The sequence below is a fragment of the Canis lupus genome, chromosome 25 (genome assembly GCF_011100685.1).
Source record: "Canis lupus familiaris isolate Mischka breed German Shepherd chromosome 25, alternate assembly UU_Cfam_GSD_1.0, whole genome shotgun sequence".
NCBI classification, from domain to species: Eukaryota; Metazoa; Chordata; class Mammalia; order Carnivora; family Canidae; genus Canis; species Canis lupus.
Window position 1 is genome coordinate 30,320,328 of NC_049246.1, and position 26,960 is coordinate 30,347,287.

General features: G+C 47.0%; 1 protein-coding gene across 4 annotated transcripts in view; it reads right to left on the reverse strand.

Annotated features, from left to right (window-relative positions):
* Positions 1–26,960, reverse strand: part of PTK2B (protein tyrosine kinase 2 beta) — a 126,737-nt gene that overhangs the window by 15,081 nt on the left and 84,696 nt on the right. For all 4 annotated transcript variants that reach the window (XM_038573754.1, XM_038573751.1, XM_038573753.1 and 1 more), the window contains exons 3-21: positions 19,126–19,304; positions 18,496–18,583; positions 17,210–17,289; positions 12,559–12,621; positions 12,290–12,344; positions 11,714–11,854; positions 11,229–11,303; positions 10,523–10,624; positions 9,707–9,824; positions 9,124–9,163; positions 8,680–8,726; positions 7,727–7,777; positions 7,146–7,243; positions 6,060–6,144; positions 5,716–5,816; positions 5,342–5,457; positions 3,550–3,650; positions 3,266–3,355; positions 2,154–2,358 (exon numbers count right to left, since the gene is read on the reverse strand). In XM_038573754.1, the coding sequence (XP_038429682.1) occupies positions 2,154–2,358; positions 3,266–3,355; positions 3,550–3,650; positions 5,342–5,457; positions 5,716–5,816; positions 6,060–6,144; positions 7,146–7,243; positions 7,727–7,777; positions 8,680–8,726; positions 9,124–9,163; positions 9,707–9,824; positions 10,523–10,624; positions 11,229–11,303; positions 11,714–11,854; positions 12,290–12,344; positions 12,559–12,621; positions 17,210–17,289; positions 18,496–18,583; positions 19,126–19,304 (1,835 nt within the window). The remainder of the gene's footprint in view (positions 1–2,153; positions 2,359–3,265; positions 3,356–3,549; positions 3,651–5,341; positions 5,458–5,715; positions 5,817–6,059; positions 6,145–7,145; positions 7,244–7,726; positions 7,778–8,679; positions 8,727–9,123; positions 9,164–9,706; positions 9,825–10,522; positions 10,625–11,228; positions 11,304–11,713; positions 11,855–12,289; positions 12,345–12,558; positions 12,622–17,209; positions 17,290–18,495; positions 18,584–19,125; positions 19,305–26,960) is intronic.

Here is a 26,960-nt window from a genome sequence, read left to right on the forward strand (position 1 = left end):
GTATTATACTGCCCATTATATAAAAAATTCATTGTGTAGCTTAATGCATTTTGCCAATCAATAAATTCTGAAAATGTAACTATTGTTGCAGGGAGGAATTTTCAAAATTTGACATTAAAAGGGCCCCTCTTATGCCCACAGGATTGGGAAATACTCGTCAAATCCTTTCTCTAACGGAGGATTGCCAGGATATAGCATAAGGGAGGTATCCTGGGGTCTTTGGCGTCTTTGGATAGCCTTCCAATTACACCAGAAAGCCTGCTCCTAACTCCATCCATGGTGGGGGCTGGCCTGGCTCCTCTAAAGGGGCATGCTTCCCAGCCCACGGAGAAGCACCTGTCACAACTCCTCATAGTTCCCCAGAATGAATTAAGGTCCCCCTCTTACCCTCATCACCCCAGAGGTTTGGCCCTTTCAAATTACATCTTTCAAATACTTTTCCTGGAACCCTCTGGCTTCTCAAATTTCCCTTATGAAGAACCAAAAGATGAAACTAGAATTGATCAGGGGTGTCAACCAAGGCATAGACAAGTACAGAGAGGTCTTTTAAGCTGGAGGCCTTGCAGGCTGTGTTGGAACCCCTGGCCCCAACAAGCAAATTAGGTGTCATTCCACTGCTCCAGCTTCTCCCTTGGGGTGTCTCCCTGCAAAGCAGTTGCCAGGGGCTCTTTTCTTTCTCTAAAAAAAATGCCAACCCATTGACTGCAGTGTTCAAAGTCACTGGTTTTAACATTAATTAAGCACTAGATCCCCTAATGCAGAGGTCAGCAAACTTTTGCCTACAGGCCAAATCCAACCCTCCATCTATTTTTGTATGGCCCCAAACTAAGAATATTTTTTATATTTTTTAACGAATGAAAAAAATAAAGAGAAGAAATCTCACAACATGTGAACATTACATAAAATTCAAATTTCTGTGCCCCCAAATAGTTTTACTGAAACCCAGCTACACTCATTGATTTATGAATTGTCTATGACTGCTTTTGAGCTATCATGGCAGAGTTGAGTTGTTTTAACACAGACCATATGGCTTGCAAAGCCCAAAATATTAACTATCTGGGTCTTTACAGAAAAAGTTTGCTGATCCCTGCCCTAAAGGATGCGGGTGGGGAATGAGGGGGGTAGTCAGACCACCCAAGGAGGAGCTGTTGGGATGCAAATAGGGAGACCCTCTAAGATACTCTGACCCTTCACCAGGAACCTCCTAATACACGGAGAATAATGGCTCTTGGGTGAAAAACCAGACCTTCAGGCTGTCCATGCTCCATTCAGAGGGGAGAGGCAACCCCCAGGGTCACTGTCTTAATGGTCAAAAATCAATCACTCCCTTCCTTGCTACCTGGGAGAAACAATCAAAGGCAGAGAGGGACAAGGGTGCTGCAGGTCCTACGCCCTAGCTGGGCCTCCTGTAAGGCACCCCTCAAATCTCTGCAAAAAGCACAGGCATGTCAGTGAAAGTCTAGTTTAGACTTTGTGCTCAATCCTAAAAAAATATTTTTGGAGCACACACTAGGAGCAACATCTTGTGCTCAAGGCTGAGAGATATCAAGATGGTGAGGCTTAGGGGATCCCTGGGTGGCTCAGCAGTTTAGCGCCTGCCTTTGGTCCAGGGCGCGATCCTGGAGTCCCGGGATTGAGTCTCGTGTCAGGCTCCCAGCATGGAGCCTGCTTCTCCCTCCTCCTGTGTCTCTGCCTCTCTCTCTCTCTCTCTCTCTCTCTGTCTATCATAAATAAATGAGTAAATCTTTAATAAAAAAACAAAACAAAACAAAAAGATGGTGAGGCTTAGCCAGGCTACCTCTGTGAGTTCCAATCTGACCGCGAAGTCGGTTCCGATCCCCTGTCCTCTGGCAGAGCTGCTGAGCCTCTGTGACATGTACGGCACCATGGTTCTGCTGGGAGGACCAGCCAATTCCACTTGGACACATGGCTCTGTGCTGCTCAGAGGGGAGGTCCTGGTACAAGTCCCAGCCCCATCCATCACTGCCACAGCTCTGAACCTGATTCCTCTCATCTGTAAGGTGGCCATGAGGACACCAACTACCTCTTGTTTAGGGAAGTACATTTGTTGTGAGCTTCTAAGAGCAGCTGAAGAGGAGACTTGTTTTCTAGAGTTCCTGTGCCTGCAGCCCCCACCCCTCCTCCATGGTCACCTGAGGTTGCACACGAGCTCAGTGAAGCGTGGCCTCTCACTGGGGTCGTAGTCCCAGCAGCGAGTCATAAGGGTGTAGAGAACAGGTGGGCAGAGGTCGGGCTTGGGCAGCCGGTCCCCTTTCTCGAGCACCCCAATGACATCCTTGTTCTCCAGCCAGAAGAAGGGTTGCTTGCCAAAGCTCAGGATCTCCCACATGCATACAGCTGAAGGCAGGAAGAGAGGGCTCAGGACCCGCACTGGGCAGGACTCGTGCCTGGAGAGGCCAGTCCACCCTCCTCAGGAAAAACCATGGCAATTAGCACACAGTCCCTGCCAGGGACATCCAAGTTCCCTAGCATCCCCCTCTAGCATCCCCCTCTAGCATCCCTGGGGTCACAGTGGTGGTTCACTGAGAGACCAGTCACCTGCATCTGCAAGTGAACTAAGGCTCCCCTCCCTAGAACCCTTCTACATGGAGCTATTAAGTTTCATGGAACAAGGAGGAGAGAGCGGTTAAAGGCATATTGTTGGGACCACCAGTGCCTTCTCTTAAGAGGGAGTGAAGACCCTATGGAAAAGCTGGGGTTTGCAGCCTAGCACCCATACTTGCTGCCAACACAAGCCCCTGGCCGGCCTGAGCCTCAGTTTCCTTATCTGGAAAATGGGAATAATAATCATGAGCTTTTATTGAGCTGACTGTGGAGAACGAAGAGGGAAAGTGGATGTGGCTGTGTGTTCTGCTAGGGGTTGTCCATCTATCACCTGGTCTTGTTCTCACCTATCCCTAGACCTCCTTTTCAGAACAAACCTCAGAGTTTGGTCTTTAGAGTCTGATCCCCTCTGGGGGGGTCCCCAAGTCAGCCCCAGGACTGGTTGGTGGAGAGTACACTCACCTCAGGAGACTTTTCCAGGAAAATTAACCAACACTGCCCAGGCAGGCTCTTAGTGTTTGTCGTTCCCAACCCACCACTAGCTCCCCCACTTCTGGGACTTCTCAGTGGCTATAGCAAAACAGAACCCTGGCAACCCGAGGGTGGGGGTCCAGACCCCTTCCCCCTGTGCCCCCTCTTAGCCTGGTCATGGAGGGGAGAATCAGAACTCTTTCCCATACTCCTCTGAAATTCCACTCACCGAACATCCAGACATCACTGGCTGTCGTAAAGCGGCGGAAGTTGATGGACTCAGGGGACATCCACTTGATGGGAAGACGAGTCACAGAGGCTTTGCAGGGGCAAAGAGATTTACAGAGGTTATTTAGTGAAGAAAGATCCAGAATGATTCAGAAATACAGCTTATTCTCCAGAGACCCTCGGCCTGGGCTTGTGCATTTCCTTCTTTCTTTTTTTGGGGGGGTAGGGTAGGGTGGGCCTACAGCGACCCCTCCAGGGACAAGGCAGGAGCCAAACATCCCTCACCTTTGTAGTACTCCTCATCCTCAATGTACCGGGAAAGGCCAAAGTCGCCCAGCTTCACACACTCAGTGGAGGCCACCAGGATGTTTCGGACGGCGATGTCCCTGGGAGAGAGACGTGAAGGTTCAGAATGTTTCATTCTGACGGACAGATGGACAGAGAGATAAAGGAGGAGAGTACTGGCCAGGGTCCCAGCTTCCAGAGCAGAATGGAGCTGCTTTTATTGCTCAGCGCTCTGCCGACCCATCAAGTCATCTTGCTGAAGCTGCGCTCAGGCGGGAGGCTGGGCTGACCGTCCAGGTCCCACCACGCACGAGGCCCCATCACCACCTCCTTCTACGTCCCTGGTGAACTTTATCTCCCATCACCCCTTCTCACGTGGCCCCAGTATGAAGCCTAGTTCAGGCTCCCAGGACCTGCTCCACACACCTGCCCTGTTGGCCGTTTCCTCCCCTCTGCCAGGGATGCTGTACCCTGCTGACTTTCAAGGGAGGGCCCCAACAACTTTCCTGCTTTTCCCCTGCTTCTGCAACTCTGTTGGACTGTAGGCTTTTGTCATGGCTAAGAACAACGGCTCACAGATACCCTCCATGGAGCACGGGACAGTCAGGACCACCCAAATGCTATACACACCCTGCGTTGTGACAAAGAGACCCCTCAGGACCACCCCCTCCCACCCCACACAGAAGAGGAGATGGGGATACAGAGAGCTGAAGGAACTTGCTCAGTAGGTTCCCAGGGTGGGGTGGGGAAGGGGTCATTCCAGGCAGCCCAACTCCAGAGCTAACTCACTGACTCAGTTTACCTCATGTTCCTGGCATCATTTCTAACCCCAGGTTCATCTGCTCACTTCTCACAGGCAGGCTCCACTTTCTATCATTTGTCTTTATTACTGAAAAGCTGACTTCAAAGCATGACAACTTCACCCAACCAAAGGAAACAGATCTGTGATCCCGCCACCTTCACCTCAGGATCAGTTACATCTTGAATTTTACCCTCGTGCTAGATAAGGGAAGCTCCACAAGGAAAGGGATTTTTGGTCTGTTTTGATTACAACTTTATCCCAGAGCTGAGGACAGTGCCTGAAAGCACAGGGTAGAAGTTCCATATGTGTTGAATGAGTGAATGGACTGAATGAATGAATTTTTATATTCCCACACATTGCTTAGCATAGTATCACCCACAAGGCCACATATCCCATGTCCATGGTGTTGGATTGAAGAATTCACCTGCTCACCCCAATTGTCTGGGAGCACCCCCCCTTTGTCTCTTCCAGAGGATCATATCTTTTGGGGCTGGAATCTTCTTTCAGGGGATGGGAACAAAGCCAGGTGGAGAAGGGGCCCACTCCATAGCCGGAGGGAGGATAGGACTTGGCAGCTCAGGGGTGCTGAGGACCAGTGGGGGGCCAGCTCCTCAGGCTGGGAAGGGCCCAGACCCCAGGATCCTCCCTGCACTGCCTCAGTCCAATCCCCCAACCTGGGCCATGTGCCATCAAATGGGTGAGCCTGAGGAGAGCAAGCAATTTCCTAGGCCCCATAGGAAAGCAGGCTAGATTGCACAGAGTTACAATCAGTTGCCTGGCACCTTAGATTTATTCTTAATAACAATGCTGAGGGACATATGGCAATTCCACTTTTCAGATGGGACAGTGGGTCCCTAGCCGGTGCTCCAGGTGTCACATTAGGCGGGACCAAAGATGGGGTCTCAACGCTTGTCTGTGCCACTCCGAGGCCTGCAGTACCACAACCTCTCTATGGTCAGGTGGAGGAACCAAGCTTCCTCCCATCCCCACCTGTGGACACAGTTGATGTTCTCCAGGTAGGCCATGGCCTTGCAAATCTGCAATGAGTACAGGACGAGGGTGAGCACCTTCAGGGAGTTCTTGTTCCTCTCCAGGTAGTGGCCCAGCTGTAGGAAGGTGAAAGATGCCATCAAGACCCCGGCACAGCCTCAGCAGGGGTCTTCGCCACCAAGCCCTTCCCTGGCAAACCCAAGTTGGCAAGATGTTTCAGAAATTTCTTCTACAAACTAGTTGTTTCAGCCAAATACAGAGGGCAGGAAGCTGGGAGTTAAGGGCCCATGCTCTAAATGCATCCCACCCGAAGTCCTGCTCAGCTGTGGCCTAGCTGTCATCACAGGGTTCCGCTTCGGCCACCTCCAGCTCACCTCACCGTAGGGATACAATTCCATGATGATCCAGGTGGGCTCCTCTTCAATGATGCCGATCAGTTTCACAATATGCGGGTGGTCGAGATTCTTCATGATCACTGAAATTGGGGGAAGGAGGGATGGACCAGAATGGCTCTAAGGTCCATTGTGAGAAACACTCTGGCCTGTCCCAACTGGGAGAAATGGGGAGTGAAACCCCTCCTCCCCACGGAGGTCCCTGAGCTGTTCACACCCTCTCTATCCCGGGTTTCAGGTCCCTCTCCCTTCTTGGAGATCCGTGTAGTCTCAGGGGTCTTTTCCCACTCATATGGGGGCTGCGTCACTTCCCAGGGGACACCCACCTGCCTCACTCAGGAACTTCTCCTTGTTGTCCAGAGTGCAGTCCTTCTTGCAGGTCTTTACAGCTACATTGATTTTCTCCCCTTTCTGTAACGAAAGTCTGTTCAGAGTCCCTTGGGCCAGCCCAGTGCTCAAATGAAAGTGTCCCCTCCCCAGCATTGCCAGGTCATCCCACAGGCTTGGGTGACAGTTAACAGACAATATCTGGGTGTCTTGGTCTCTGCAAGGCACGTTCCTCCCCTTCCTCCATCTGCCCTCCACTGTCTTTCCCCACTCCTCTCCGACTCCTGCTTCTTTCTTTTTCTTTTTTTTTTTTTTTTTTAAGATTGTATTTATTTATTTGAGAGAGAAAGTGTAAGAGTGCCGGGTGATAGAGAACACAAGGGGGCTGGGGCAGAGGGAGAAGCAGGCTCCTTCGCTGAGCAGAGAGCCCGATGTGGGGCTTGATCCCAGGACCCTGAAATCATGACCTGAGTTGAAGGCAGATGCTTAACTGACTGAGCCACCCAGGTGCCCTGACTTCATTGCTTCTTGATCAGGGTATGTCAGGCCCAGAAGGAACCCTTGAGACTCAAGCCTCTGGCCGTCCAGATCAGGGCACTGAGGCTAAGGCCCTGTGCTCTGCCCATCGTTAGTGGCATGTGTGGAGTGTGTTAGTGGCATAGTGGCATGTGCAAAGCCATCAGATGCAGTGTCCTGGTCTCTTTCTCTCTTTTTATTGTTGGCTTTTACATTTTTGCTACTTCTTTTCTTTGGTTCCTGCCCTATTGATGGCCTCAAAATTACCTCCTCCCCCAGAACTTGCTCTTCCTTTTCTCACATTTTCTCATATTTCCCCATGTCCTTGCCTTCCAAGATTCAGCCAGCCTTTACCCAGGTCCTGCCTCCATTTTGCTCTCTAGGCTTGCTATCCTTCTGGGAAATGACTCTTGCTTCTATCACTCTCTGGTATTTCATAAATACTGCAAATGCCAAGTGGATGAAGAGCCATGTATCATGGTGGCTGCTCCAACCCCAGAATATACGAGCTCCCCTTTTGTTCTATGGAAAAGCAGGAGAGGAATGTCCTCAAAGAGTCTGGAACTCACGTGATTTGTGTAGACACCTTCATAGACCTCCCCAAAAAAGCCTTCACCAAGAATCCGATTCAGGACCACATCTTCCCGTGTGACACCATACTGCGGGCCTGGGCAGATGGAGAGAGAGACAGTTTCAGAGCACGGAAACCACTGGTGCCCCCAGGAATCTGAGTATTTGCAGGCCCCAGCACCAGGCTCTGTTCCCTATTTGTCCAGGTATCACCAGACTCCTCAACAAAATCTCAGCTAGATTCCAGGAGTTGGCCTGGAAAATGGGTTCTAGAAAGTTCCATTGTCTCCAACTTGGGGACAAACCATTACCCTGTTTCCTCTGAAGGTTGGGTCCCATATCCACACTCTTAGGATCCCAGCATACATCACAGACACACATAAGGTCCATAATGTGGGGATAAAAGAATGATCTCAGCTTTCAAATCAAAGGTGGTTCACTTAGGTTTGTCCCTGTCTGAGGCACACATGGGAGAGGATGAAGAAAGGAAAGAAAGTCCCCCCATGGTGTCATGGGCATCCCCACAATGTCACTTCATTGGGCTCTGGCTGTGGCCATTGTGGTGGAGCTAGAGATCTACCTCCAGGCCTTCGAAGGGTCTCATCGGGAATCTCTGCATAGATGTCTGATTCTGGAATGACAGAAAGAGAACATCCTATGGGTGAGATGCCCTCAGCAGGCACCTCCAGGAACCAGGCATGTGGCCCCCACGTGCAGGCCAGCAAAACCAAGGTTGACATCCTGGGGAGGGGAAGGATGGGAACCAGGCAAGAACTGGCGTTTCTGTCCCAGGTTTTGGTGTGGACACAGAGCCTAGGGTGCCTTGATTTGAATCCCTGCTCACTACTGCCTGGTTGTATCATTTAGGGCAAGTTAGTTAGTCTTCCCTAATCTTAGTTTTTCTTTCTGTGAAATGAGTGTTTCCAGGAACTTTCATAAGGATCAAATAAAATAACACCTAATACAGTTAACACTGCTAGGGAATGAATGTTTGTATCTCCCCCAAGTTCCTACGTTGAAATCCCAACCCCCAGTGTGAAGGTATTTGGAGATGGGGCCTTTTAGGGGCAATTAGGTTTGGATGAGGTTGGGAGTATGGTGCCTCCAAGGTGAGATTAGTGCCCTGATAAGAAAAAGAGAAACCAGAGCTCTCCATCTATCCACCATGTGTGGACACAGAGAAGGTGGCCGTCTGCATGCTGGGAAGACAGTCCTCACCAGGACCTAACCATGTTGCCACCTTGTTCTTGGACTTCCGGTCTCTAGAGCTCTGAGAAATACATGTCTGTTGTTAAAGCCCCTCAGGCTGTGGTCCTCTGTTACGGCAGCCCCAGCTAAGACACACATGGTGCCACGTATTAACTGTTGAATATGTCTTGGCTATTATGATTAGTGACATTTGGAGCTGTCACTGGGAAGTTATAGGGGAAGTTTGTTTTTCTGTAGCTTTGGGGGAATCCTTGACAATGTCACAAAAGCAGGGAGAAGAGAGACTCTGGACTCAGGCAGAGGACTGCAGATGGGCAGGCTTACCTATGCTGCAGCTCTCTGACAGGTGGGGCCGCTGCGCCTCCAGGTTTCTGTAGGATGAGATGAGAGGGCAGGAGCCTGGTGAACTCAGGGCCTGGCAATGTGCCCCCACCCCGGGCAGCTTGGGTCTCCTGCCGCCCCCCCTCCCCGCCCCTCCTGGAGGCCAGCGGCACAGTGTCCCCTGCCTGCCTGGAGGAGCAGCCTGTCCTGGAGCATGGCCCAGGCTGTCAGTGGGCAGGGAAGAGGGGACAGCAGCAATTCTCCCTAAGATGCTGCAGACAGCATCGGGACACGGGAATACCCTTGCAGGAATTCATGGGGTGAAATCTACTGGTGAGAAATTGCCGCTCGTGAAATGCCGGGGTTCCAGTGTTCTCCCCTGGGGCGTAGGCAACCGGAATCCACGGCTGAGCGCAGGCTTGTCCCCTGCCTTCCCGTTGTACTCACAGCATGGGGATCTGGGGCAGGCTGTTCCGCTTCTCACCATCTGGGGAGAGGGCAGAAAGAGGGGGAGCTGGAGCCAGGGACACAGGGTCCTGGGTGGATGGCTGACCTCACTGCTCCTAGGAGCCAACACAGGGGGACCCCTTCCCGCCATTCTGTAGCCTCTGAAAGTCGGAGCGGAAGCTAGCCTGAATTCGAGTCCTCTTAGTAGAAGAAATTCTCAAGTTTCTTTCTGCCACCACCCACATGTTCCAACTCGGACCCCTGCCTCCTGATGCCATCCCAAAATAGACACATCTACACAGGAGGGACCAGTTGTGTTCTAGCATGAGCTTTGCTCTTCCATGGGCTACAAACACCTCTGCTCCAGAAGCCAACCCCCACTCTGCCTTTCGCCAGGGCCCACAGCTAGGACCCAGGATGGGGCCACAGGGAGCATCGGGCAGGGCTTGGGGAGCCCCTCCTCACCCTTCCAGAGCCTCTTGGTTCACATATGGCTCAATGGGTTAGCTTTCCCCTGCTCTGCCTCTGGGGCCTTGTGCCACATCTGCCCATTGGGTCAGTTTGCCTTTAAGTGGAAACTCACCTTTCTTGGGATGAATGATGAGAGAGCCTTTGTGCTCCCCCTGCAGCCGGCAGTAACCGTCCACCAGGTCAGCCATGTTCTCGGCCTCTGCCAGAGAGGAGGTTTTGATGGACAAGGACTGCAGAGAAGAGACCAGCCAAGGATGAGACCCGAGAGCCGTGGCTAGAGTCTGTCCCCCAGGACTGGAAGAAGGAGCAGACGATGCCACCCATCCCCTGCCTGGGAACCCATCGGCACCTCTCCTGGGGCTGGGCGTGCATTCCCCACAGCCACCAGGGGGCGCACTTGTCACCCCTCCCCGCCGGTTGCCCTAAACCCTGGAAGGCCACTTTGAGCTAAGACTCATTTTGGTCTCTGAGTGCAGAGCACAATGCCTTGTACCTAGTAGGTGCTCAATAGGTAAGAGCAGAAACTCGGAGTGGGCAGGACGGACTGATGAAAGGGGAGGTAGACAATCAGTCTCCAGTCTGAGTTCTCTCCGATTTTTCCACCCACAAAAAGCCCAGGTCCCCAGAGGTCCTGTTACTGAGGCATCATTCACTTTTTCAGAGTTAGACCTCTGATTGGTACTTTGATTTCTGGTCACTTCATGCGCCCTAAAAACTCCCCCTACTTATCTCTCAACATTTTTATTTAGATAGCTTGGCTTCCTGATACATTTCCCTTATAATTTTATTGTCAACCTGGTATCTAGTCTGAGAAATAGGTGCAGTTTTCTTAGCAAGATCCCAGAAGCCAGGAGGGCCTAAGCAAGAAATCCTGCCCTGCAGTTGCATGCCCTCGTTCCAGAGCTTCCAGGTGCCCAGAGATGCTCACCTGGGGGGCGCCTTCAATACCCAGCTGCAGTATTGCCTGGCCCTCCTCCAGAGGGAGGCACCTGATGGACTTGATCTGCTTGAATTCGGCCAGGCAGGTGGGCTGTGAGAAAGAAGGGGGCCTTTCAGCCTATCCCGCTCCAGGGGTGAGGCCGTGAAGATTGGTCAGTCTTGGGGGAGGGGTTGCAAGGAAGACCTGAGAGCCTTTCAGTGCGATGAAGAGAGAACCAAAGACAATTAAGACTGAAAGGATCATCTAGTCTAAGCTCCTCACTTTGCAGAAGAGGAGTTTAGAGAGCTAAGACTTGCCCGAGATCATACGCCACATTGGTGATAGAGCCCAGGTCTTTTGACTTCCAGGGGAATGATTGCCCCATCTTGCCATTGCACGAGTAACTCTCTTATCTGAGCCAGAAGAGCAATGATACTGTCCTTCTGTCTTCTCTTCCTGCCAAACCATCCCTACCCCCCAGCCTCTGTGCAGGGGTTAATAGTCAAAGGGAAATAAAGAACCATCTGCCCCATGCTCCAAACACTTTCTCTATGGCTACTCATACCAAGGGCCTCTCTGTTCTCAGTAAGGGGCATGAACAACTGATAAGCAGGACAAGGCAGGAGGCAGCAGAGAGGGGAAGACTGCTTAGCCTTCTAGTCTTCGAGGCCAGGTGCAGTCTCTGCCCACCCCTCCCCACCCCCGGTGTCTCTACCTTTGCATCTTGACTTGTCAGCTGGCGGATGCCCTTAGGGCCGATGACTAGGTCCACAGTAATGTTCCATCCTTGCTGGAATAAAAGGAGAGAGAGGACTGTTGGTTCAGTTCAGTCTCCCTCATATTTCAGAAATTTCAAAACAAGCTCACTAAGTTAGACACAGGCCACTGTCTCCTGGGCCCTCCAGCTCCTTCAGTCTTAAAGCCCTGCCAGACAGATTACCCTCCTCCCAAAACCCTGCCTACTCTGCCCACCTCCAAGATCTCTAGCCCGGATTTCAGTTCCCTTCCTCAGGCAAGTAGATTAACATTAGTTGGCATTGGAGGGTATGCTGGTGAGGCCCAGCTGCCCGAGGATCTTTGCTTTGTGGGCTGCTATGAGCAACCACACCCCTTCTTGGCCCCCCACATTGGCCTCCTGGGCCCATTCCCCAAGAGGCCTGGAATTCAGGTCAGGGAGAGAATAAAGATGACGGTCATTACAATGAGTTCACAGCGATAGGTCTCCTGGTCGATGTTGGCAAAGCCTGCGAGGGTGTTGAAGAACTTCATGACGCACTCCTCCTCCCTGAGCGACGCATACTGCTGGAACGTCTGCTGGATCATCTTCCGGAACTGCTTGGGCTGGAGGGGGATGGTCACTGGTGAGTGGGCCCTGCTCCAAGCTCAGATTCCTTCTTTCATCTCATCAGAGCCACTCTGCTGCCAGCGGATGGTCCTCAGGCCTTCGCCATGAGAGCAGCAGCCATCTCTTACCTAAAGCACCCACCTACTATCTCAAGGGAGGCTCACCATAGCCCTGGTAGGGAAGTATGGAAAGTAGCATCCCCAGGCCACAAAGCTAATTGGCCTCCGATGTGGAAATGGAGCCAGGTTTCCTAATTGCTAGCCACAGAAAGGGCCTGCTAGATGTTTTTAATCATGCAATGCCCAGATTGTCCAAGACAGCACAGATGCCCTGGCTTTCCCAAGGATCCCCAGCCCAATGCCATTAGCTCCAGTCCAGGAGGCCAGCACAAAGGGGGTCTCTCTGGGCTCCTTGCCCAGTGGTTTCCTTACCTTTAAGTTCTCCTGCATCTGCTTTGGGAAAAATAGGTCCAGTCCCACTTCCTTCCTGAAAGAATGGGTGGGGGGGAGTGACATTTGATCCTTGCCTCCTCATCCCCAACCTAGGACTTCAGGCTAATGAGGAAGAGGCAAGATGGCTTGAGGACCAAGGAGATGGGTCCTGCCTGGCTCTGGTCTTGAGGTAAATGAGGTAGGGATTGAGTAGGAAAAGCAGAACACAAAGAAGGATGGGAAAGGCAAGGGCCAGTGTCAGAACTTACTCCAGGAGCTCAAAGTTGGACTTTTTGTCAAGTGCATTGTGAGGCATGTCCTTGAAGAACCGCCTGCAGAGAGAAAAATCATGAATAGGTTGATGTTTGGAGAACAAGACTGTTAGACTGGGGTCACCCAATGCCACACATTGGCCTGAAGCTCCTTAACCCTTCCAAATGTGGTAGCCAGTGGAAGGGAGAATATTAAAAAATTTTTGACATTTACAAAATTACAAGGAAAAAGAAAACCCACAGATTTCATTCCTAGGAAGGACTCCAGCTCTGTGCTTTGGGAGGCCCAGTTCTGGGACTGCTCAGTTTTAGGGCAGAGGAAGAAGATGGCAGTTCTATTTGTGGCCTCTAAAAATGAATGACCCAAGGCAGCCAATACTGATTGTTGGAAGGCCTAGCATTTAGTAGCTTGAGTATACGGCCCCATAATGGTCCAGTTCAGTGGTTCTCGGAGCAGAGGCAATTTTATACCTCCCACTCCTGCCTGGAAATATTTGGCAGTTTCTGGAAATCTTTAGTTGTTACATCTGGTTAGGAGGAAGATGGTCCCACCAGCATCTAGTGTGCAGAGCCCAGGGCTGCTGTTAAATATCCTACAATTCACAGGATGGTCCCCCAACCAAAGAATTATCCAGCCCCAAATGTCCCTTTGCTGAGATGGAGAAACCCTGGGACTTTGATCCAAGGAGAGAACTCAGGAATCTGGGAGGAATGCTCTTCCTTGACCCACTTCTCTCTAGCGGGTATCTGACAGAGTGAGATAGCAGATCCTGGAGGAGCATGGGAGCTGATGAAGGCAGGCCTGCATTCTGGAAACCAAACAACAGGTCAGCAGGGATGATATTCACTTGTAGGACATGAGGAGCCGACCCAGGATTCTCCCCTGGATGGATGGTCCTTCTCCTCCTACTTCTACCTGAAAGTGCTTAAGATCCCAAATTTTCACATGGCCAATCATGGCAGCTTTAGAAAGCTTTTTTTTTCTAATCCAGTGTTACCTGCTTGCCCCCCAGGTTCACAGAAAACCTCAAGAGCATGCCTGTGGTGTGTTGATTACAGACAACATGGCCTCCAGCAATTCCCGCTGGCTTGCGGGAGCTGCAAAATGTCCTCCTAGGGAACTGAACAAATTGGCTTGCTGTACGCACTTACTTAATTCTAAAAGAATAAATGTTGGCAAGTGCCCATCAGGAAAGAGGGTTTTAGATCTTTCAGCATCATCCATTCATTCAAATAAATACTGCACTCTCATTCTGTGCCAGGAGTATGAGATGCCAATGCCGACTTCAAGGATTTGATAGGATTTCGCAATCTAGTGCATGCCAGCCAATGGCTGCCTGACAGAGTGAAGCATAGGTACAGCAGATCCATGCAGGGTAGGGAAGGTGGGGTGAGCATGAGGAAAGGGAGACTTCAAGATGGAAAGACCCTTGGGCTGGCTCAGTGGGAAGAACCTATGGCCACTATGGTGCTTGTCATGGACGCTTCACAGGCATCCTCTGAGGTTTTCTATGAACACAGAGGGCTAGCAGGCAACATTGGCTCAGAAAACTTTCTAAAGATGCAGAATAAAGAGTTTACCAGGTTGAAAAGGGAACGAGAAGAGTACGCCACACAGTGGGATCTGCTTCCCAACCCCCAATGACAGCGGTCTCTTAACATCCCTCCTGGCTTATGGCAATTGAGTGAATGAATAAGCTTTGAGACTGGGGATGGATGAAGGAGTTCTGAGGATGAGAATATTTAAATAAGCCTTAGTTTAAAAAAATTGGGATTAGCTAAATGGAAGGGGAAATAAATTTTGAAATGAACAGTGAGGAATTAAAGTACATGAAAAATAATAGCAATGTTAGAATGATGGAGGTGTTGGTACATGGAAAAATGTTTTCTTAGAAAAGGGAAGCTTCGGGGCACCTGGGTGGTGCAGTTAGTTTGTGTCTGGCTCAGGTTGTGATCTCAGGGTTGGGGGATCTAGCCCTGTGTCGGGCTCCATGCTCAGTGTGGAATTTGCTTAAAAAATTCTCTCTCCCTCTGCCCCTCCTCTCTCTCTCTCTCTCTCTCTCTGCCTCTGGAATAAATAAATAAATCTAAAAAAAAAAAAAAAAAAACCTAGGAAACTCGGGAGCACACTTAGGTCATTTCCATCTCCTGCAATCCAACCACTCCCTCTATCACTGGTTGCCCTTGAAGATCAGTTACCATGTTGCTTTTGACAAAGGTACCCAATCACTTGATGTGTCATGATCTGTGTGTCTCTAACATTTGGAGCAGTGGAACATCTTTGGGATGACTGAGAGGACCAGTCACCATTGCTTATCGTATGTACCAGTGTCCCCAGAGACTGGGCATCACAGTCTTCTGTGCTGAGTCCCATCTCAGCTGCTGTCAGTGAACACCCAATAGTCTCCAACCTGCCCCAGTGCCATCATTGAATAAGGCTGCACCTTCTAGAGAGGCCCTGGTGTTTGGCTGGTTCTGTGAAGCCTAGGTCTGCCATTCTGACTAGCTAACACTTGGTGGAAAGCTAGGCATGGGCAGGCACAGGCCCATAACTGATGCCCAGGTAAAACCAGCAGAAAGTAAAGAAGCATCTATGTAAAATCCAGTTGGCTCTGTTTTTCTTCTAAAAAGCAATAGAATAAGTTGCTCATTATCAACATTTATAAATTAACTATGAGACAAAATGCCTTTTGAAGCAAGCTGAGTGTTCTTTCTTGAATCTTTACTTATTACCAGTTACTATTCAACCACTATTAGTGTACACTTTCACTCTGAGCTTTTAGGTCAGAGTGTTCAGAGGCTCTGCTGGGAGGGGGCAGTGGTCCTGGGTGTCTCAGGTGAAGGGGAAGCTGCGTGGTTCCTCACACTGGGAAGGTATTAACTTCTAGCATGTGAATCTTAAAAAAAAAAAAAAAAAGGAATGCCTGGGTGGCTCAGTGGTTGAGTGACTGCCTTCGCTCAGGTCATGATCCTAGGGTTTGGGATCGAGTCCTGCTTCAGGCTCCCCGTGAGGAGCCTGCTTTTCCCTCTGCCTATGTCTCTGCTTCTCTGTGTGTGTGTGTGTGTCTTTCATGAATAAATAAATCAATCTTAAAAAAAAAAACTGCTAGCATGTGGCCCAAGAACTTCACATTTTAATTTAGAGGGGGAAATATAAATTAAGTATTTGGCATTTACAAAGGACTTCCAAGAAATCAATAAAAAATTAATTAGGTATGATTCCAAGTATATGGTGTTCTGAAAAAGGCAAAATATGGTGATAGTAAAAATGTGAGTAGTTGCCAGAGGTTGTAGGGGTAATGAGCAGATAGGGAAGAGAGGATTTAGGGTGGTGAAGCTATTCTATGTGACACTGCAATGGGGGCTACATGACGGCATAGCCTTATCAAAACCCATAGAATACACAACATCAAGAATAAGCCCCAATGTAAACTATGGACTTTGGGTAATAATCATGTATTGATGTAGGTTCATTGATTGTAACAAATGTACCATGCTGGTGGGAGTGCTGATAGATAGTGGGGAGATCGCACAGTGTAGGGCAGGTGGCATATGGGAAACTTCTATACTTTCCTCTCAATTTTGCTTTGAATTTAAAACTATCCTTAAAAAAAAGGTCTATTAAAATAAATAAATAATGAATAAAGGTAAAGAAAAAAAGTCATGTAAGGGTAAAGAAAAAAAAGTCATACAAACAATACAAGCAATAAATAATTACTAAATATTCTGTTCCTATCACTATAAGTACTTTAAATACATTAGCTCATTTGTTCCTTATAATAATCCTATAGGGTCACTACTATTATCATCATTCCCATTTTACTGATGAAAGAAATGATGGATATGACAAATGGTGAAACTGAAAAGTACTCTGGTCGAGAAAGTGCTAGGCACAGCTTTGACCACGCCACCCTCCTCCACCCCGAATGCTTCCACGACCAAGAATAAGGCCTATTTCTTAGACTGTCATTCAAAGTCTTCCACAATCTGGTCCTCCTTTGCTTACTCCCACTACCGTCCAGTCTGTTCTTTTCTTTCCACTGATCCCTGAGTCCGGAATGAACTGTCTTTCACTCCCAGCTCCCCCCATCATCTCCCAAAGGGATGTATCCTCCTTCCTGAGACGTTCAGATCCCCTCTTCCTGATTCTTCAGGAAGGATTAAGGGCTTCTAGAAGTGTGTGAGTTTGGCACATGTTTCATTCTGCCTTGTATTATAAGCAACCGTGGACACACCTGTCACCTCCCAGACCCAGAAGTTTGAGGGAAGCTCTGCAAGACTTTCTAATTCTATGAATTTTTATCGGTGCCTATTGCAGCTGAGGACATAGCAGTGAACAACAAGGATGAAGACCCAACATTCAAATATCTCCCAGGACCTTGCCTAGGGCTCAAAGAAACATTTACTGAATCACTTGAATGGTGGATAGGATAGGCAGCCTAGAGGCAAGAGCAGTGGGGGACACTGACCAGAGATAGGACTGGCCTTTCTATTCTAAGGACCAGTTGGTGAGCACCTTACCTTCTAGTCATCATTCATCCATTGTTCCCCCCACCTCCCCCACATACTTACTCTTGTTTCCCACCCTGGAAGCAATTCTGAGCTGGCCAAGAACTCTAGTCCCTGGAGGGGCCTCAAGTCCACATACCTGAGCTCCAGACAGCCTAGCTGCAGGGCCATGCCCTCGCTGACCTTGCTGGCATAGCGTTGCATGTAGTCATTCCGTAGCTGGTGGAGAGAAAGGCCAAGGTTGAGAGTCATGCCCTCCTTCCCTATGTCCCTGAACAGAGGCCCAGGAAGATGGGGGGTGCTTTGAACCCAATCCTGAAGCACTGAACTGTCTCTGTCTCCCATACCCCACCATACACAAACATGTAGCAGATGAAGAGCAGAGAGGGACACTCCCCTCTGCTCTGCCTCTGCCTCCTTCTAGAGTCCTCTAGAATCATGCCTCCACAAGCCAAGGCCTTCAGGTTTTTGGAGGCACTTTCAGACACATTCTCTCATGGCTTTATGAGGCTAGAGCTCAGATTATCCTCTCCACTCTTCACTTTAGAGATAAAGAAACTGGAATTTGGGGATGAGCCAATCGTTTATTCAGTCTTGTTCGTAAGTAGTGGCAGATGTCATCCATTCTACAATCAAAGTCTGGCTTTGTGTCCAGCAAACCAGGAGGGAGCAGAGACCAGACAGATGATAGTGGCAGCAGACTCACGTGTCCTCAGCACTCACGGTGCCATGTCCTGTGCTAGGCATGCTAACGGCAGTACAGCCGGTGGCAGGTGACAGCAGCTCCAAACAGCTCATGAAAGCCAGTTATTAAATTTTCTGTAGTTTTGCAAGCCGTATGATATCATACTGGTAGCTTAAAAAATGCCATAGTAGGGAAATATTTACACCATGGAAATTGGCACGTGCTATAAATCAGAGATTCTTTTCTTCGGAGAGGAGGTTCACCAGCACCCAGCTAATGATACCATTTGGTCCTCATAACAACCCTATAAAGTAAACGTTATTATTATCATCTCCATCTTTTGAAACAGGAAACAGCTTCAGGCAGGTAAATTAAGCCTAGGAGGATATGGGGTTAGTAGGTGGCAGAGCTGGGCTAGGAGCCAGGTGTGTCAGAGTCTGTTTGCTAAGACTACCACTCCTCTTTGGACCTGCTCTATCTGCTCACCACCAGGTCTCCTGGGCAGTAAAGAGCCACCAGCAAAGTCCAAAAGGACCTGTGCATTTGGGCGGGGTGAGCCAGCACTCAATTAGCCATGAGAGAACCAGGGTTGGAACCCCTGACCAAGGGACCAAGGCATGTATGTCCCCAAAGAGAAGTTTCCTAGACTGGGACCTCCAAAATCTGGGCTCTGTCTTTCTATCTCCTCAGGAGAGGATGAGTAATAAAACCCTGGGGACAAGAAGATAAAATACTTCTACCTGTTGGTAAAAATACAGTAGCGTTGTCCTGTCTTCTTTTAGGCTTTCCATGAAGTCCTCTGGCAAGTAGCGGATTTGAAGATCATACCTGGGATAGGAAGTTCAGATTCTCTGGTTGACACAGGGAAGCTGGTCATGTAAGGGTCTGCCCATGAGGCCCATGGGCACCCATTCAGGACCTGCTTCCTCTTTCCCTCGTCTGTGGTCAGGTGGAGGACTGTGGAGGACCGTGGAGGACAGAGGGATGGCCAGCAGGTAGTAGGCAACACTAGTCCTGACTCTCCAACTCTTCCTTTATCGTGGCAATTGCTTTCCTTAGGTTTGCAGATGAGCCCTTGACTTGGCTTCTCTATCCTCCCTGCCCTACTCTTCCTCCTTCTCCATAACACCAAGAACATCCTGTCTAGGGATGTTCCTGATATCTGCCCAGGGAAGGGGGTGCGCTGTGAGCCCATGTTAGGCCTTGGCCAATACATGCATTGGATGCTGTAAGAAGACTAAGCCTAAATGCCACTCAGATTTTCTAGAAGATTCTCAGGGGTTGGGAAGTGCTCCAAAGATGGACTTCCTAGGGCCTCCCCACTCCATACTCATCTCCCCCCATTCAAGAGCCCAGGGCTCTTCTCCTACCTCCACTCGGCTTCCACATGCAGACACTCGTACTTGTCCTGCACCTCACCCACTGTCATCTGCGGGTGCAACCAATGGATCTCATCCGACTTCATGTGCTTCAGCCTCAGCCCATAGCACTCAGCCAGCTGGATGTTGGGCCCGATCCGTCCGCTCAGCAGGATGGAGGCAATGACCTCCTGGGGAGGAGAACAGAGAGACACAATTCAGGGGTGCCCCCTTCTAGGCTGCCACGGTCCTCACACAGCCCCTGGAATATGATTCTCTAGGGTAGGGTTCCATCTTAACCTTTCATTTATCTCTGGTTCTCTAGCACTTAGCGCAAGGCTTAGTGCACAGTGGGCTGGATTTGATGAATGAATAATTTGGTAAAATGAGACCGAGAAACTGTGAGAGGAGAGAGTAGGAGCAAATGCAGCAAGGCAAAGAGCAGAGTCTTCTGCAGCCCACCCCAACTAAACTGATTAATAATTATGGAGCATTGGCCATGTAAAAACACCCTCTGAATGGTTTCCAATTTAACCAGCATTACCAAGGGTCTGTAGTAGGCACTCCAGGCATCTTGCATACATTATTTCATGGATCCATACAACACAGGGAAGTAGGTGTTACACCCCCTTTTGGCTCTGATGACCAGACTAATGTAGGTTACACAGCTTATGGAAGTAAGCTGGGGTTTTAAACCTGGGGCCAGTGGACTCTGAGGATTTCTACTAGGCCAAGCTGCTTTGCGGGGTGCTGTAGCTAGGCAAGGCAGAAGGATGAGATTCACATTAATGGAATTAAGTGGTGCAGTTTCCACATAAGAAGCATGGCCACAGGAAATTAAGTGTTAACAAGAAATTAAGAACCCTCCAATTCCTGCTTTCTTGTTGATCAGAAGTCGGCCTGCCCAGAGCCTGACGCCATAGTTTCCTGGCCTTGAGCCAGAGCTGGGTCAAGAAGAGGTCCACTGGGCAGCTGCCTGGAAATCCATCCATAAGGTCCCGCCTAGTTCTGAAATCACATCAGTTTCAGTTTAATTCAGGTTTCTTAGATGGTTACACACATGACTGGTGAATTGAGCCCACTCCCAATGGAGCAGAAAGTACCATCAAAGGCAAATTTTTTAAACTCTTCTTATTTTCACTAATAAAATGTTAAACTCATACTTAAATGGTACTGTTTTAAAGGAATACCAAATTACTGGGCTGGCTGGGCAACCCACATGCATTGATCCAGCTCTGCCTCCTGCCAGCCCTCTTCAACTCCATGCAGCAGTAAAACTAAAAGACACTAACCCTAAAAAGTCCCTTCTCCCTTAGGGAAACAAATGTCCATCAGAGCAGTCAACTCTTGGTCTGTGAGACAGATGGGGAAACTGAGGCACAGAAAGCACACATTAACCGTTGTAACAAATCAGTGCAGGGATCAGAACTGTGGTCTTGGGATGGGGAAGAAGGCTGTGACCAATGGGACCAACAGCAAGACAGACACAGACAAGAGGGAGAGCTTCATGGTTGTGAAGCTGACCATTTTGTCATTATTTCCACCCATTTCTCCTGCCCCGACCCTCTGTACTGCTCTGTCCACTCATATGATTATATTATCCAAAATACCCTTGTCACTTCTGAGCTCCACCTGGAGTCCCAGCCTCTGATGTTTTTAAATGGAGAGACTTCCCTGCCCCAAATGAAACTTACTGGCTTATGTCTAATTTCTCCAGGACTAGAATCCCTGTAATTACTGAAAATTTTAAATATGAATGAAGTACACTGAAGTCAAAGGAAAGAGTATAATAAATCCCGATGTACACATCACCCATATTCAACAATTATGAACACTCAACCATTCTTGCTTCATTCATTCTACCACTGACAACACCCCCCCCCACAACCGCAATTCAATTATTACCATTTTTTACAGTTCTTTTAAGGTAAAACTTATAGACATTAAGATGCAGACATTTTAGCTATACAGTTTGTGTGTAATCTGCATGCCAATAATTAAGATACAGAACTTTTCAAGATAGCCAGAAAGTTTCCTTATACTCCTCCTCAGTCAACCTTAATGTCCATGCCCACCCCAACTCCAGGCAACTAGGTTTTCATCCCATTTTTGCCTAGTTTTGCCTGTTCTAGAACTTCATATAAATGGAAACATTTAGTATATATAATTCATTCTCCTGTTTCTAGATACCCGGGTTAATTCTTATTTTTTGCTACTGTGAATAAAAGTACTATGAACATTAATGGACAGGTCTTCTTGTGTACAAATGTTGTCATTTCCTTTGGACAAATATCTAGGAGTGGAAATTATTGTGTCAAAGGTAGATGTATGTTTAACTTTATAAGAAACTGCTAAGACCATTCCATTGTACATTTCCACTGTGATATATGAGATGTCCATTATGCTACATCCATACCAACATTTGGTATTATGTCTTTTTAAGGGTTATGTATAGTATCTAATTGTGCTTTTAATTTGCATCTCTCTGATGACTAATGATATTGAGCATGTTTTCATCTGGCCATTCATGTATCTTCCTTTGTGAAGTATTTGTTCCACTCCTTTGTCCATTTTTCTGTGCTGTCTTTTTATTATTGGGCTGTAGGTGATCCTTATACATTCTAGATAAAAGTACTTTCTATGTGTTTTAAAAATATTTTCTCCAGGTCTGCACTGTGCCTATTAGTGAGTTCCTTGTCAGTTTCTTTTGGTAAAGCCTTACTTATCAAAATTTTTTTTTATGGTCAGTGCTTTCTGCATTGTGTCTAAGAAACCTTTGCCCGCCTCCATATCATGAAGATATTTTCCTATTTTCTTTTATAAACTTTATAGTTTTAACTTTTCTTTTAGGTCTGTGAACCATCTTGAATTAATTTTTCTGTATGGTGTGAGGTAGGGGTCAACATTTATTCTTTTTCTTTCTCATAAAGATCTATGGTTGTTCAGCAGTGGTTGTTGAATTTCATTTTCCAATTGAATCGTTTTGCTGCCTTTGTCAAAATCAACTGGCTAGTAAGTTTAGATTTAGTCCTAGACTCTCACTTCAGATCTATTGATCTTTGTTTATACTCTGTCAGTACCATACTGTCTGCATTATTGTAGCTTTAGAGGAGATCTTGATGTCAAATAGTATAAACCTTTTACCATCTCCTCTCCAAGATTATTGTGTTATTCTAGGTCTCTGCATTTCCATATACATTTTTGAATCACTTGTCACTTTCTATTTAAAATGCCTGCTGAGGGGATTCCTGGGTGGCTCAGGGGTTAAACGCCTGCCTTCTGCCCAGGGCATGATCCTGGAGTCCTGGGATCGAATCCCACATCGGGCTCCTTGCACGGAGCTTGCTTCTCTGTCTGGTTCTCTCTCTCTCTGTGTGTCTCTCATGAATAAGTAAATAAAATCTTAAAAAAATAAATAAAATGCCTGCTGAATCATGACTGAGATTGTGTGAAATCAATAGCTTAGTGGGGGGTAGCATGACATCTTAGTAGCTTGGAGTCTTCTAATCTGCAAATATATATCTCCACTTAATTTTACTCTTCTTTAATTTTTCTCAGCAGTGTTTTGCATTTTTTCAGTATGTAGTTTTGCAATCTTTTGTAACTTTACTCCTAAATAGCTTATGTATTTTGATGCTTCTGAAAATTAAAAAAAATTAAAACTAATTTTCTATTTTGGGGTTCACTCCATGGGGGGGGTCCCTCTTCTCCAGGATTTTCCTCAATATTTTGGCTGCTCAATCAACCCTAAATTCTATCCTTTGATGCCTCAAGCCAAGTGAGGCTGCAGCTTTCTGCCCTTCCCACCCCTCTCAGATTGGAAAGCGCCCTCAGGCAAAACGCCAGAAATTTGCAAATCTCATTCCTTACAGTTCTGCTCTCAAGAGCAGATTTCCCTCTAGTTTCTGCTGGTTATGATTACTGTCCCAGGCTTTCAAGATCATTTCCTTGTTATTTTGTCCAGATTTTATCATTGTTATCTGGAGGAAGATCAGTCCAGCTAAGGGATTCCACTATTTTTGAAATCTCTGTATAAAATGGTGAAAAAATGAATAACATCAAACAAATGAATAAAAAAAATAAAATAAATGAATAAACCCATATTTTCTGCAAATAGAAGAGGGTTAGGAGGCAGAGAGCTACCTTTAGAGCTCCAGTGGAAATTTTTGTGCTTTTGTAAAAACAAAGAAAGCTTTGGAAAAACAAACAAACAAACAAACCCTGCTGTCCTCTTCTACCTTTTTGTCTCTTTTACTTTTCCCTCCTCTTGGAGTATGTGGTATGGCCAAGGCCAAAGGTGGGAGGCTGAGGGATTGGCAGTGGCTGCAAAGCCAGGAACAGAGCAAAGGAGGAGGTGGGGCCAGGAGCAGAGATGCTAGAGAGGTGAAGACAAAGTTTACCTACAGGGGGATCCAGCAAAAGAGTAAATATATTAAAGATAATGGGAAATGAGCTTCTTGATGATGGAGAACATACTCAAAATATGGAGAGGAGAAAGCTCGAGTGGATCCTTAGGTGAGGGATTAGAATTGGAAGTATTGGTGAGTACTCAAGGTTTTACAGGGCTGAAGAGGGAGAAGGCGTGGGAGCCCAGGAGCACACAGGAGTTGTGAGCATGTGCCACTGAGAGCCCTATGTGTACTGAAAGAGCCTGAGGTCAATGGCATCCAGATGGTCATTGTATACCAAACACTGGGTCTTAGTTTCCAAATACCTTTCTCCACTAAAAGGACTGGGACAGGGTGGCGGGAGGGGCAGGTGAGGGGGTGTGCTCCTGGCTGGCTCAGTTGGTTAAACATCTGACTCTTAATCTTGGCTCAGGTCATGATCTCAGGGTTGGTGAGATAAAGCCACACTTTTGGGTTCCATGCTCAGTAGGGAGCATGCTCCATCCCTCTGCGTGCTTTCTCTCTCTCTCTCTCTTTCTCATAAATAAATAAATAAATAAATAAATAAATAAATAAATAAATAAATCCAGGGATCCTTAGACAAATGGCTGATTCCAGGGCTGGGGCAAAGAAAGTACAAGAATATCTTTTTGTCCTAGAAAAAAGGGAAGTATTCAGAGAATGTTGGGATATATAACAAAGAAACAGTATTAGCCTAAAGGGGCTGGCATAAGACAGATCTGGGACACTTAAGTATAAAAATATATAGTGATAGAAATACATAGGGAACAAACTGAGGGTTGCTGGAGGGGAGGGTGGTGGGAAGATGGGATAACTAGGTGATGGACATTAAGGAAGGCACTTGATATAATGAGCACTAGATGTTATATAAGACTGATGAATCACTAAAATCTACCTCTGAAACTAGTAACACTCTATTTGTTAATTAACTGAATTTAAATCTAAAAAGTAGTAAAAAAATTAAAAAAATTAAAAATAACACACACACACATAATGGATTACATTACATATATAATGGATTACATCCCGTTGAATAAAACAGAATCTGAGATAGACAAATAAACAAATGAGACAGAAAGGAATATTCTTCGTTACGGTAGAATGCCAACTAGTAAATGTAGTAGAAGAAAGAATGGAAACGGGAAACCAAAATTTGGCAACAAACTCAGTGTTGGTTGGTTCAGGCGTGATTCATCAATGGATGATAAAGCTGGAGGGTGGAGATCTGATGATGAATAGGATATTGACATAGTCTCAGCATATCTTCCCTCAGATTCTAGTCATATATATGTCTGTGTGTGTGTGTATATATGATATACATATGTGTGTATAAATGATCAGGTCATCAAGGTTAATTAACATCATCAGTCATGGAACAGGTAAACAAAGCCATGCCTCCCACCTTGATGCACCAAGCAGAGCACAGCATTATTTCCGAAATATTCTTGCCAAGAGTTCTTGGCCAAGTCTAGTGATACAACCCAGGGTGAGGAATCTCTCCAGAGACCTATAGAATAAAAGGTCTGTATTCTTCTTTTTATTTTTTTTGGTAACTGTTACCTTTTTTAAAAAATTAAGGTATAATTAACATAGCATTATATTAGTTTCAGGATATAACATGATTCAGTGTTTGTTTACACTGAGAAATGATCACTACAATAAGTCTAGTTACCATACATCACTGCACATCATCAAACATTTTTTTCTTGTGACGAGAACTTTTAAGATTTAATCTCGTAGTGACTTTCAAATATACAACATTGTATTATGACTATAGTCACCATGCTGTACCTTACATCCTATGGCTTATTTATTTTATAAATGGAAGTTTGTACCTTTTGATCCCCTTTGGCCATTTTGCCCACTCCCTACCACATCTCCCCTCTGGCAATCATCTATCTGTTCTCCGTATCTATAAGCTTGGCTTTTTGTTGTGTTTTATTTTTCTGTTCATTTGTTAGATTGTACATAAGAGCAAAACCGTACAGTATTTGTCTTTGTCTGACTTATTTCACTTACTATAATACTCTCTAGCTCCATCCACATCATTGCAAATGATAATATTCCATTTTTTATGGCTGAGTGATACTCCACTGTGTATATACCACATCTTCTTTATCCATTCATCTGTGGATGGACACTTGGATTGCTTCCATAACTTGGCTATTGTAAACAACGCTGCCATGAACACAAGGATGAATATATCTCTTTGAATTAGTGTTTTCATTTTCTTCTGATAAATACCCAGAAGTGGAATTGCTGGATCATAGGGTAGCTCTATTTTTAACTTTTTGGGGAAGCTCTGCACTGTTTTTTCCAGAGTGGCTGTACCAGTTTGCTTTCCCACAAACAGTGTAAGAGGGTTCCCTTTTCACCATCTCCTTGAAAAGGCCTGCAGCCTTTCAGACTGAGGAACTCTTCTACACTGGAGGAGACCACAGAGACATGGTGACTCAATGGAATGTGTGCTCCTGGGCCAGATAGAAAAAACAGACACTGGAAGGACAGTTGGTAAAATCTGAATGGATATTCCAGTTCCGAGATAGTGTTATAGCAGTTTGGGCTTTCTCCTTTGATGGCTGCAGGCTAGGTCTGTAGGAGAGTGTCTTTGTGAGGGAATAAACACTGTAGTATTTAAGAAAAAAAAAACCCAAAAAACAAACAAACAAACAAAAAAAAACCCCAAAAAACACTGGAGTATTTTGCTTGATGGGGTGGTATTGCTGCAACTTACTTTCAAATAAATCAGAAAAAGAATAACGACAATGGACGTGTGTGCGAGCATGTGTACAGAGACAGAGCTACTAAATATGGCATTGATAGATCTGAACTGAAAGAGGACTTCACTATCTTCTTTTTAGCCTCAAATACTCTAATTAAGTCCTTTTTTCTAGCTGATCTCTCCCCTCCTTCTCTCCCCTCCCCCCCCCAGCTTATCTCTTAACTCAGGCAAAAGACCCTATGGGCAAAGCATCCTGTGATGGGAATGGAAACTACCCCCTCAACCAATAGGACCTGCCCTGAGCTGACCCCAAGACAGTGATTTATCTGACCTTACCTGCTGACCTTGCCCCACATTTTCCTTACATCAACCTGGAAGTATTTTCAGCACTTTGGAGGCAGTCTTTGAGACACTAGTCTATTGTCTCCCAGTGTTGGCCTCACTGAAATAAATCCCTTTCTTGTTTCACCACCACTTGTTTCTCTGTCTTTGAATTTTGTGGAGGTGAGTGGCCAAGCTTGGTCTGTGTGGGGTCTGCGGGACCAGGTGCTCTTGCACCTCTGAGCGCTGGCTACACAACTACTGGGGAATCGGAGTGGAGGCACTTTGGGAATTCTTTGTACTGTTCTTTCAACATTTTTATAAGTTTGAAATAATTTCAAAATAAATAGAGAGGTTCTGGTGAGGGAGATGCCCAGGCACATGAGAAGTAAAGG